Source organism: Mizuhopecten yessoensis, unplaced genomic scaffold (assembly GCF_002113885.1).
Source record: "Mizuhopecten yessoensis strain PY_sf001 unplaced genomic scaffold, ASM211388v2 scaffold3235, whole genome shotgun sequence".
NCBI classification, from domain to species: domain Eukaryota; kingdom Metazoa; phylum Mollusca; class Bivalvia; order Pectinida; family Pectinidae; genus Mizuhopecten; species Mizuhopecten yessoensis.
In genome coordinates this window covers 1,036,855-1,050,573 of record NW_018404943.1, presented here as the reverse complement: position 1 = coordinate 1,050,573, position 13,719 = coordinate 1,036,855, and the positions used below count along the sequence as shown (strand labels likewise).

The 13,719-nt window shown below is 36.9% G+C and overlaps 1 protein-coding gene across 3 annotated transcripts in view; it reads left to right on the top strand.

Moving 5' to 3' along the window:
- The window catches only part of LOC110447249 (furin-like protease kpc-1), a 149,286-nt gene that overhangs the window by 100,062 nt on the left and 35,505 nt on the right, over positions 1-13,719 (top strand). For all 3 annotated transcript variants that reach the window (XM_021492820.1, XM_021492819.1, XM_021492818.1), the window contains exon 5: positions 7,855-7,931. In XM_021492820.1, the coding sequence (XP_021348495.1) occupies positions 7,855-7,931 (77 nt within the window). The remainder of the gene's footprint in view (positions 1-7,854; positions 7,932-13,719) is intronic.

Below are 13,719 nucleotides of genomic sequence, written 5' to 3'. Positions count from 1 at the left end.
AGCTCTGTGAGGTGATAGACAGTAAGGTACAAAGCTCTGGGAAGTGATACACAGGAAGGTACGAAGCTCTGGGAAGTTCCCTCTAACACCACTGGACACATAAGGTTAGTGTGAGGTGATACACAGTAAGGTACAAAGCTTTGGGAAGTTCCCTCTAGCACCACTGGACACACAAGGTTAGTGTGAGGTGATACACAGTAAGGTGCGAAGTTCTGGGAAGTTCCCTCTAACACCAAAGGACACACAAGGGTAGTGTGAGGTGATACACAGTAAGGTACAAAGCTCTGGGAAGTTCCCTCTAACACCACTGGACACACAAGGTTAGTGTGAGGTTATACACAGTAAGGTACGAAGCTCTGGGAAGTTCCCTCTAATACCAATGGACACACAAGGTTAGTGTGAGGTGATACACAGTAAGGTACGAAGCTCTGGGAAGTTCCCTCTAACACCAAAGGACACACAAGGTTAGTGTGAGGTGATACACAGTAAGGTACGAACCTCTGTGAGGTGATACACAGTAAGTTACAAAGCTCTGGGAAGTTCCCTCTAACACCCCTGGACACACAAGGTTAGTGTGAGGCGATACACAGTAAAGTACGAAGCTCTGGGAAGTTCCCTCTAATACCACTGGACACATAAGGTTAGGGTGAGGTGATACACAGTAAGGTACAAAGATCTGTGAAGTTCACTCTAACACCACTGGACACACAAGCTTCGTGTGAGGTGATACACAGTAAGGTAAAAAGCTCTGTGAGGTGATACACAGGAAGGTACAAAGCTCTGTGAGGTGATACACAGCAAGGTACGAAGCTCTGTGAGGTGATATACAGAAAGGTACAAAGCTCTGGGAAGTGATACACAGTAAGTTACAAAGCTCTGGGAAGTTCCCTCTAATACCACTGGACACACAAGGTTAGTGTAAGGTGATACACAGTAAGGTACAAAGCGCTGTGAGGAGATACACAGTAAGGTACGAAGCTCTGTGAGGTGATACACAGTAAGGTTCAAAGCTCTGTGAGGTGATACACAGTAAGGTACGGCAAGCTCTGTGAGGTGGTACACAGTAAGGTACAAAGCTCTGGGAAGTTCCCTCTAACACCACTGGACACACAAGGTTAGTGTGAGGTGATACACAGTAAGGAACAAAGCTCTGGGAAGTTCCCTCTAACACCACTGGACTTACAAAGCATCTGTTTTGGTTATTAGTTGTACTATAAGGTGTCTGGAATTCCCAACGTCAGGATCGACAGAGATAAGAATACTGTAGGCACATAGCTTGTTTACATCTTGTAGAACCCTTCCTCCATCTCTTGGAGAAATCACTCTATCTCTCAATGGATAGACAGGAACCTTACAAGAGATGGTCTTAGTTTGAGAAGGGTATTTATAGCCAAAAAGGGCACCAACTTTGGAGTAAACATTAATGTGAGCTTATGCAAGGTGATGACAGCACATAAAGTAGTGATGAGATGTAAAGCGATATTGTAGAGGAGATGGGGAGGGCCGAGGGAGAGTAAATGAGGTGTCAGTCTATCGCTATCAACACCTACAGTAGCCGGTTTGACTGGCTTGCAAATGTCAGCAAGCTGTGGCAGGGTTGAGGCTACTGACAAATCAAGCAAATGTCATAAACAAACAGTCAGTAGTAAATAGTTTGGAAATAATTCAGAAATAAGTTTATTTTGAAGTAATTCAATACCTGCCATGTAAATGTAAAATAAACAATGTTCGTGTACATTAGTGATAGATAATTATTTTGAAATTACTTTTAAATTGATTTGTTTTGGAGTTGACGACAAGACGAGAATTTCAGTTAACATAAGCCAGACATGTGAGATATGTTGAGTGAGAAAACAACTCTCCATCTCCATGTCTGATGTAGAACAACAGTAGGCTTGTGTAACAGGCTATATCTCATATATATCATGTTTGAGACAGGTGTGTATATCTTAATAGTCTGAAGTTATATTAACACATTAAATATGAAACATCTTAATATTATCTTAATACGTCTTCATATAAGCATGTTACAATGGAACACCTTTCCATTATCACATAACAATTATATACCTTTGTATTGTATTTTCACATTTACAGTGATATTTATGCATATTTACATTTTCACATTGCAATAAGATGTCTGTACATTTTCACATTACAATAAGATGTTTGTACATTTTTACATAACAATAGGATGTTTGTACATTTTCACATTGCAATAAGATGTTTGTACATTTTCACATAACAAGAAGATGTCTGTACATTTGCACATAACAATAAGATGTTTGTACATTTTCACATTGCAATAAGATGTTGGTACATTTTCACATTGCAATAAGATGTTTGTACATTTTCACATTGCAATAAGAGGTTTGTACATTTTCACATTGCAATAAGATGTTGGTACATTTTCACATTGCAATAAGATGTTTGCACATTTTCACATTGCAATAAGATGTCTGTACATTTTCACATTACAATAAGATGTTTGTACATTTTTACATAACAATAGGATGTTTGTACATTTTCACATTGCAATAAGAGGTTTGTACATTTTCACATTGCAATAAGATGTCTGTACATTTTCACATTACAATAAGATGTTTGTACATTTTCACATCACAATAAGATGTTTGTACATTTTCACATAACAATAAGATGTTTGTACATTTTCACATGACATTAATATGTCTATAATTTAATTATCATGTTACTAAACAATATTACAAAAATGTACCTTTATTTTATCAGATTACAATAATACACCTTAACATTATTGCATTACAACTTAACATTAATTGTTGCATTGCAATAGCACACCTTTAATATTATCGCATTTTGAAAGTTAACTACTGAGGGACGAATTTTCTTGCTTTCATCTAGTTTTGTTTGCTTAAATTACCATTGATTAACTTTTAATTTTGCTGTGATACGTGTCAAATTTAATTTGGCATGTTTTAAACTTGGCAGTGTTTTTGTATTAAGATAATGTGTCCCAATGCTCAGTGGCAATACCCTAACTCTCGGATTGCCTATCCGATGATTAATGTTGGAGAAATAGTTTGGAATTAAGACAGCGATAACAGTTCTTTGTACAGCACTTTATCTTATCTGTAAAATTAAACATTTATTTAAACACTTTTATATATGACACACGCCCAAATGAAATGAAAAGTCTCTACGTCTCCTAGAGGGTGGTAGTAGATTCTATAGGACTACTGTATATCTCCTATGGGGAAGAAGATCCTGTACTGCCCCTGTATGTATCTATAGGGAAGGAAGAAAGGGGACGTCTATAAGAATTCCAGGGAAAGAGAAAATAGCTCAAGGTTGTACCCTGATGACAGAAACTGATAAAGTTGATGTACTGGAACTGTTGATCAAGACAACCTGAGAAAGTTTTGGTTTTGATAGAAAGGGAGCTGGGGTCTGGTTTAAAGTTGTTAAGTTAAACGTTTGATAGAGCTGTGTTGATTAGCCTGCTACCTCACTCTGTATTGGATTTATTATAAGGTTGTAAAGCTTCTCTGGGATAAATACAATACTATAGGATTACAACATCCTCGCACATGGTCCTAATTACCTATCTTCGTCTCACAGATCTACTTTTTCAAAGAAATATTGTTCTTCCATAATTGCATAGGCATAACATGAATCTGTTAGTCAAGGTGAAACTTGACAGCACGTTTCTAAAGAATTCATTTTATAAACGTTTCAAAGATTTCTGTTATTTCTAAAGGATATCCAGAGCTAGTCTGTATGCTAGCTAATTAGCCTTGATTTGCGCAGCAAGTAATCCAGTTCAAAGACAACTGTGTCATTCATCTATTGTAGTGTAAAGGAAGTAATGAAGGTAAGGATATGCTCCCGTCCATCACTAGTGAGGATCTGTATACTCGGCCTAGGAAGACTTTTAACAGGTGTCGGTTATTAAAGTTATACATTACTGGTGGTGGAGTGGTTTTTTCTGGACAACATTCAGTAATTAGTTGAATGCTCTATTTACTGTTACGCGTATAAGTAAACTTGGTATCCAAAATTTACTTTTGAAGCTGTTGTACCTTACAGATTGTTAAGTCTCATGAGAAAGCTGTTTTGTTCCGTTTTCTGAAATCTTGAATTACCAGTTTTTATTATCTGCTGCCTTAAATAATGGAAAGATATGGGGGGGAAAGTCGTTAAAGTGTTGCCCGTTCCTCAAACCTGGCAGGATTATGTTAAGTACGTTAACTGGTATCCGTTAATCTCTCCCTTGAAATCCTTTCATTTATTTCAAATGTCAGATGTTTTTTTTACTTTGTTGGTTAGAAGGGACATGGTTTCTGTTTTTACAATGCTATGAATGTAGTATGTTGGGTGGAGTAAGCTTGTGTTGATGTGTTGACATTGATAGTAGATCTCCTCTACAGGAGCAGTAGTCATACAGAACCCTCACCCTCAGCTTGTGTACAGCATCAAGCTCATTGATTAATGCTGGTCTCGGGTATAAGGATACAAATTTGATCTCTTTGACAAGATTTGGTTTGATAAATAGGAGAAAAAGTCTAAATTTGTTTTTGCTTCCATGCCAAGAGTGGGGAGGGGGGGGGGGGGGGGGGGGGGGGGGAGCCCAATTTGTACTGCCGCATGTTTTATAATCAGGATCAAATTCTATAGAGAATGTTGAGGAGCATTTGATGCTTTTGAGATATTCCGACATGTGGGATTATATGGCTGAGTCTGTAGGTTACAAGATAATGATATGTTGATTAGGTCGTTTATCTTTAACCTTTCCTGGGTACAGATGGACGAATCTGGCATCTGGTGTACCCAGTGGTCTGCCGGCCTCATTATAGTCCTGAGAGTATTACAGAATATCAATAATATATGCATACATTCAACCTTCTACTAAACCAAACCCTGAACTATGTACAGTAGAACACAACCTTTTATAGACTTAACCCTTGACCATCCAGGTACAGACTTAAACACGACCTCTTATAGACCAAACCCTTGACCATCCATGTACAGACTTAAACACGACCTTTTATAGACCAAACCCTTGACCATCCATGTACAGACTTAAACACGACCTTTAATAGACCAAACCCTTGACCTTCCATGTACAGACTTAAACACAACCTTTAATAGACCAAACCCTTGACCATCCATGTACAGACTTAAACACGACCTTTTATAGTCCAAACTCTTGACCATCCAAGTACAGACTTAAACACGACCTTTAATAGACAAAACCCTTGACCTTCCATGTACAGATTTAAACACAACCTTTTATAGACCAAACCCTTGACGATCCATGTAGAGACTTAAACACAACCTTTTATAGACTTAACCCTTGACCATCCATGTACAGACTTAAACCCGACCTTTTATAGACCAAACCCTCGACCATCCATGTACAGACTTAAACAGAACCTTTTATAGACCAAACCCTTGACCTTCCATGGACAGACTTAAACACAACCTTTAATAGACCAACCCCTTGACCTTCCATGTACAGACTTAAACACAACGTTTAATAGACCAAACCCTTGACCTTCCATGTACAGATTTAAACACAACCTTTTATAGACAAAACCCTTGACCTTCCATGTACAGATTTAAACACAACCTTTTATAGACCAAACCCTTGACCATCCATGTACAGACTTAAACACAACCTCTTATAGACTTAACCCTTGACCATCCATGTACAGACTTAAACACAACCTTTAATAGACCAAACCCTTGACCATCCATGTACAGACTTAAACACGACGTTTTATAGACCAAATCCTTGACCATCCATGTACAGACTTACACACGACCTTTCGTAAACCAAACCCTTGACCATGAACAGTAAAGCACCACCTGTTAGACATTGACCTTATATTTTGTAATACAGGAACTCTTAAACTTAATTAACCAAAATATTTGGATCAAGGTTTACATGGCTTTTTAACTGTTATAGATTAATATTAAGATGCAGCGGTAATAGGTTTGACTTGGTATTTTTGTGGTTTTCTATTGGTGCTTTATACTTTGGCTTAGAGTTTGTTGTCACATCTATAGAGAGTAGAAACCTGTGGTACATGTTAGGCTATGTCACATCTACTGAGGGTAGAAATCTGTGGTACATGTTTAGCTATGTCACATCTACTGAGGGTAAAAATCTGTGGTACATGTTAAGCTATGTCACATCTACTGAGAGTAGAAATCTGTGGTACATGTTAAGCTATATGTCACATCTACTGAGGGTAGAAATATGTGGTACATGTTAGGCTATGTCACATCTACTGAGGGTAGAAATCTGTGGTACATGTTTAGCTATGTCACATCTACTGAGGGTAGAAATCTGTGGTACATGTTAAGCTATGTCACATCTACTGAGGGTAGAAATCTGTGGTACATGTTAGGCTATGTCACATCTACTGAGGGTAGAAATCTGTTGTACATGTTTATAGCCATTATACCTTCAGCTTTCACTTTCTTGATAGTAACATCTCTGTATCTCTTACCTACAGTGTTTACATCACAGTTGATTCAGTATTCAAGAACTTGCTTCAAATATCAAGACTCTTGTTATTTATGTCGACTGCTGATAGACAAACTTACGACAGAGAATTTTCATCAGGACAGGGTCTCCATGTAAATCTTTGCTTTGTTCATATTTTGCCCTAGTTTAATATTTTGCCCTAGTTTCATATTTTGCCCTAGTTTTATATTTTTCCCTATTTTATATTTTGCCCTAGTTTCATATCTTGCCCTAGTTTCATATTTTGCCCTAGTTTTATATTTTGCCCTAGTTTAATATTTTGCCCTAGTTTCATATTTTGCCCTAGTTTTATATTTTTCCCTATTTTATATTTTGCCCTTGTTTCATATTTTGCTCTAGTTTTATATTTTGATGACACTTTTGGTATTCTCTTGTTGTTTTCTTCAACATTGTGTAACATTTAGAGAATTAAATACACTTATAGATTTAATTTCCATCAGCATTCATCATACTTGTTGTTTTACAGGTAATATATGTATACAGAATTGACTTCTACAGTACTGTCAGAGCTTGTTATGGCTATTTGGTAGGTTTTGACTCGGGTCTGATCTTCTATAAACTGTATAGCTGCTGTGTAAGTTACAGAATGAAACTTGAACATCATAAAATCTGCATCCTGTGGTACATGTACTGGTTTTAGTACAAACTTATTTTCTGTTGACCAATAAATCTTGAAGGGAAGTTTACAAACCTTTTATTAGCCTCGACTTGGTGATGTAATAGAAGAACTACAACATCACCAAGTAATGCCATAGAAATGTAGAGCATCTGAAGTAATAAAAAGATCTGTTGAGTTATTATTAGGTAAGAGCCTAAGAAGCTATCAGATCTGGAAGAATCTGACTAATTCTCTGGTGGACATAATGTCGTCACTATTAATCAGGGAAGCTTGCTTCAGGATACAGCACCAGTATTTGTGGAAGAGAGGAAGCTTACATTGTGCATTAATTTAGTGGCTATCTTTTTACTGCAGGAGAGTTGTCACTGCAATACGGACCTAGGAACACACAGAAGTTTGGAATAGAATTAATTTTTCTGGCATCTTTGTATATGAAAATATTGAAATTTTGCAAAATTTTCTTTTTTTGTCATCACAATGTCGGCAGTGTGGGTCGGTATTAAGGTTCTTCTTTGCTTGAACCTCAGGAGGAACCATCATCTCTGACACATTTTGGAACTGCATTGTACAATTCATAAAAGTTATCAAACGGTACGAATAAATTATGCAGATCAATGTGGTCAATATCTAGATAAGACAGATTGTCACTTTTATAGTGTACAAAATAAGTTAATTTTATGCTGTGTCTCTTCTGTTGCAGGATGAACGAGCTAGCTATGATGTAAACAGCCATGACCCAGATCCACAGCCCCGATATGATTATACAAATGAAAACAGGTATGATATGCTGTGTATTAATGGTAGAAAACACCAAATCAGTGGTTATAAGAAGTGTTGTTGTCTTTTTAGGTCATCTGAGCTTTGCTCAAGTGACCTATTCCAATCACTTTCCGTCCGTCGTCCGTCGTGCGTCTTGGGTAAACTTTTTACATTATCAACTTCTTCTCAAGAACCAGTGGATGGATTTTTTTCAAACTTGGTCAGAAGCATCCTTGGTAGATGAGGCTACCAAATTGTAAAATTGGGATTCCTACCCCAACCCTAGGGGCCAGGGCGGGGCCCAAAAGGGAAAATTAGCCAATATTTCAAAAATCTTCTTCTCCAGACTCAGAGGTATAACAGTCATTTTCTCTGCATGGATGGAAAGATCATCAGGGGCTTTATTTCAATTGTAAATTTCAGGACCCCCGAGCTATCCGTTCTCCCCTGGGGGGGATAAAGTTTACTATCCCGGATGGTTTATATAGGGAAACAACATTTTTGGGTATAATTTGACAATTTTCTGTTGGAAATTATTTTTACTTGTTGAGAATTATCCTTGGAGGAGGAAGATGGTTTTAAATTGTAAAATTGGGATTCCTACCCCAACCCTAGGGGCCGGGGCAGGGCCCAAAAGGGAAAATTAGCCAATATTTCAAAAATCAAATTTGTACTCCTGCTGGTGTAGTCTCGTCAAAAATGTTTAAGCATTCTGCAATACTCGTGAAATATAACTGGTGTTCAATAAGATGACATTAGATACCTTTTATGAATTAACACAAGGTGGCCTGGTTTTACTGTAAATGATAAAACAAATCATCAAGTCTTTGATGAAGATATGCAACTTATAATGAGGAGAAGAGAAGGACTCACAGCCTCAGGGCTGTTTGTATAATCCTTGTTAAAAACAAAGGGGGGGGGGGGGGGGGTAATTGATAATGTTTGGATGGTTTGAGCTAGACAAAAAAGAGATCGGAGATGTCTGGCCTTAATTAAGCTTGGTTATTGTCAAGATGACCTTGGAGCAGGTGGAGCTATTATCTATGACTTCTGGCAAGGAGAATTGTTACTGGCGAGACTAATCTATTTCCAAGCACCATTCTGTTGCATTGTGGTTGAATTACTGGTCAGGTTTATTTTCTGGTAACAGTGTTTTATGTTAAAAGTTGTCCTGGTACCAAACACGTAGGAGATATGAATATTTTTGACTCGGAAATAATGTCACAGACACAACAAAGAAACCATTTGAAAAAATAGCTCAAAAGGATTTATGTGTTAAAAGGTATACTTAAACTATAACTGGAATAGGGTATTCACTTTTGAAAAATTCAGGCATGGAAAAAATTAAAAAAACAAATAAAAAAAAAAAAAAAAGTGCAATCTTTTGGAATCTGAATAGGTTAGAAAGCTTAGACAAACAATTAAAAATATTGGACAATGGCAGATAAAAAGCTTTGAAAAATATGAAAGGAAATATGTATATAGATAAAAGAAAACATTCAAATATAGAACATAAAACTTACAGACTGCGGCGTATAGTTACTATAGATTTACAATTAGAATGTTGAGTGGTGATGTCTATACTAGAGGTGATGGCAAGCTTTGACAGTGTCGGGTGGATATAGACACTTGACATGTATCCTATATAGACCTTATATAAATCAATATCTCCACCACCGGCATGGTCTTGAGACTGCAGCCTCCTGCATGCTACCAAACCAAGTGACAGAAGTAGGTAGTCTGTCGCTGTTTACATCTCCTTTGTAAGCCCGTCTCTCTACCTGTGCTCCATCTCCTATGTGTAACTGATATGTCTGTCATCCACATCAGGTTCCCCCAACAGATTAAGACAAGAACAAATGTTTTACTACACATTGGAACAGACAGGATCCATTCCTAATGTTTTATAAACACAACTGCAGTAAAAGTGATGTTTAAAACCTCGTTAAACATCACTCCAATAGTTTTTGCTGCGGTAAAAAAAAGAAACAGCAAAAATAATATTCTGAACCACTGATATATAAATCTCTTGGGATTGAAAATGGGGATGAATGTTTAAAGGTCATCTTAACTATATCAAATTTGGTTTCTATGTAAAATTTATGTTTTTAGAACAATGAGATATATAGGTCTTTGGTTTTTTTCCTCAAGATCCGCTCTATCATTTAAATTGACATAACAATCCTCTTCCTTATCCGTTACGTGACTAGTTGTGGAACTCATGAAGAAAGATGGCTGCTGTTCTATTGAGACAAATCACAGCTGATGATGTCGGTCTTAAAAACGATCCTGTTTGTTTTCTAATATAAAAAGTCCAACAACAGTGGGAGTAAACAAACTTATGTCTGCCTTTGACAGCACCGCAGCTCGTTAGCCAGGGAATACATGTATCTGTCGACTAAAGGAATTATAGGTGGCAGCACTTCTCTTAGCGTACTTCTATGAAAGCACTTGAAACACATTAGTCATTGACATTGTAAAACACCTACACCTTGTCCCATGGGACTAAACATCTCATTAGGGTATTATCCAGACACTGACATACAGGGTTGTATCTATTGTTATTTTCTTAATCATGCATGTCTCGTTGTTTCATTGTTATAACAATGATGATTGTCACATTACAATGTGATGACACTAGGGACCAAGGACATGCAGCTAGTCCCCTCTTTAGACTGATTATGTAGTTATGAGTTTAACGATTTATGGAAGAGCTCAATATGTAGATAAAGATAACACAGAAATAGTCATGTTCTTTTTATTACTGTGTTACCAAACACAAAATGTTTTAAGAATAATACTTTCTCTTAATATTTTACCAACTATTTTGGTGTAGAATTATCTTACATCTTGTGAACTCACAAAACTATTCCAGTAAAACACCTATACCTGAGACGAAACAGGTATCAAGGTGTTGTCCGACTATTTTACAATTATATTACCTGCTAAGTTTAATCAATGATGTAATCAAATCAATTTTATCAGGGGCTAGGATTGATTTACACATGCAAGACTTTCAGCGTCATCATCATGTAGTTTATTTTCAAAAATATTGAAATTCAAAAGTACATGTGTAGTGATCCAATACGTTTGTCTTAATGCAAGAATTAAAAAAGATTTCATAATTTTTCAGATTTTCTTAAAAATTGCATTTTTAATTGGCCACATGCATATGACACTGAATATCTGAAAATAGAACTAGCTTTTGAAGCGAGCAATAATAGCAGAAATCATATGTCTTGATTAGAGCCTATTTCAGCTCATCTTGGCAGATATTGGTTTCCCTTTGCCAGGGATTACTTGGAATTATAATGTTGTAAAACTGGCGCGAGGCACAAGGACATTTGACATTCCTTCTGTGACAGAATGTCAGGAGAATTGCTAAATAACTGTCAAATACCACTTAATAGGAGCTGTCTCACTGGTGATTCCACGTCTGCACAAAGCCAGCTCTTAACAGCTACCGGTGGCTGTGAGCATTGTCTTCGAGAATAAGACCCTACTGGAATGTACAAAGGGTGCCTTCAGAATCCTCAAAGACTGGCAACATCCTAGCATGTTATGAAACATTTTCAGATGCAGTACTGTCATTTTCAATTTATTTATCTCATCAATATTATAATGCACTTTTTCACAAAATTGAAATTTGTAATTGAAATTCAAAGTATTTTAGGGAGAACACATTTCAATACAGTGACTCTATCTCATTAACTCCCAGCTGAGTCGCTCTGTATTATCCTATCAAAGTTTACCACGGTACAAATATTTCAATACTTAGTGACAACACAGTTCAAAAAGAACAAAATCTTGTGGAATCCTAGCTTACTCCTCAAAAAACATACAAGGCTTTCAACAGTGTTTGGTACTATACAGGTGATACCCTAGGTTACATTGTTACTATACAGGTGATACACTAGTTTACATTGTTACTATACAGGTGATACCCTAGGTAACATTGTTACTTTACAGGTGATACCCTAGGTTACATTGTTACTATCCAGGTGATCCCCTAGGTTACATTGTTACTATACAGGTGATACCCATAGGTTACATTGTTATTATACAGGTGATACCCTAGGTTACATTGTTACCATACAGGTGATACCCTATGTTACATTGTTACTATACAGGTGATACCCTAGGTTACATTGTTACTAGACAGGTGATACCCTAGGTTACATTGTTACTATACGGGTGATACCCTAGGTTACATTGTTACTATACAGGAGATACCCTAGGTTACATTGTTACTATACAAGTGATATCCTAGGTTACATTGTTACTATACAGGTGATACTCTAGGTTACATTGTTACTATACAGGTGATACCCAAGGTTACATTGTTACTATACAGGTGATACCCAAGGTTACATTGTTACTATACAGGTGATACCCTATAGGTTACATTGTTACTATACAGGTCATACCCTAGGTTACATTGTTACTATACAGGTCATACCCTAGGTTACATTGTTACTATACAGGTCATACCCTAGGTTACATTGTTACTATACAGGTCATACCCTAGGTTACATTGTTACTATACAGGTGAGACCCTAGGTTACATTGTTATTATACAGGTGATCCCCTAGGTTACATTGTTATTATACAGGTGATCCCCTAGGTTACATTGTTACTATACAAGTGATACCCTAGGGTACATTGTTACTATACAAGTGATACCCTAGGGTACATTGTTACTATACAGGTGATACCCTAGGGTACATTGTTACTATACAGGTGATACCCTAGGGTACATTGTTACTATACAGGTGATACCCTAGGTAACATTGTTACTTTACAGGTGATACCCTAGGTTACATTGTTACTAAACAGGTGATCCCCTAGGTTACATTGTTACTATACAAGTGATACCCTAGGTTACATTGTTACTACACAGGTGATACCCTATAGGTTACATTGTTACTATACAGGTGATACCCAAGGTTACATTGTTACTATACAGGTGATACCCTAGGTAACATTGTTACTTTACAGGTGATACCCTAGGTTACATTGTTACCATATAGGTGATACCCTATGTTACATTGTTACTATACAGGTGATACCCTATAGGTTACATTGTTACTATACAGGTCATACCCTAGGTTACATTGTTACTATACAGGTGATCCCCTAGGTTACATTGTTACCATACAGGTGATACCCTATGTTACATTGTTACTATACAGGTGATACCCTATAGGTTACATTGTTACTATACAGGTGATACCCTATAGGTTACATTGTTACTATCCAGGCGATACCCTAGGTTACATTGTTACTATACAGGTGGTACCCTAGGTTACATTGTTACTATACAGGTGGTACCCTAGGTTACATTGTTATTTTACAGGTGATACCCTAGGTTACATTGTTACTCTACAAGTGATACCCTAGGTTACATTGTTACTATACAGGTGATACCCTAGGTTACATATCACCACAGTGAATCAGTTATTTTCAAAGATTGTCGCTCTCCAAGTGATACCCTAGGTAACACATAATTCCGAGGCAGGGGTTGTCATTTATGTTACATTCACCATGTAAGTTATTCCTAGGTTACACATTACTAAGATGATGTTTGTCGTCAATGATTCTTACTGTACATGTGATTCTTAGCTTGTGTATCACCAAGACAATGGTTGTTGTCGATAAGTATTTCTATACAAGTGTTTTCCTAGCGTACATATCACCAAGACATGGTTTTTATTGGTCTGCCAAATGAGGTTTGACTTGCGGAATTTTCTGCTGCTCTGATTCATATTTCCTGTTTTATCCTCAAATGTTGTTTTTTTATCCTGAA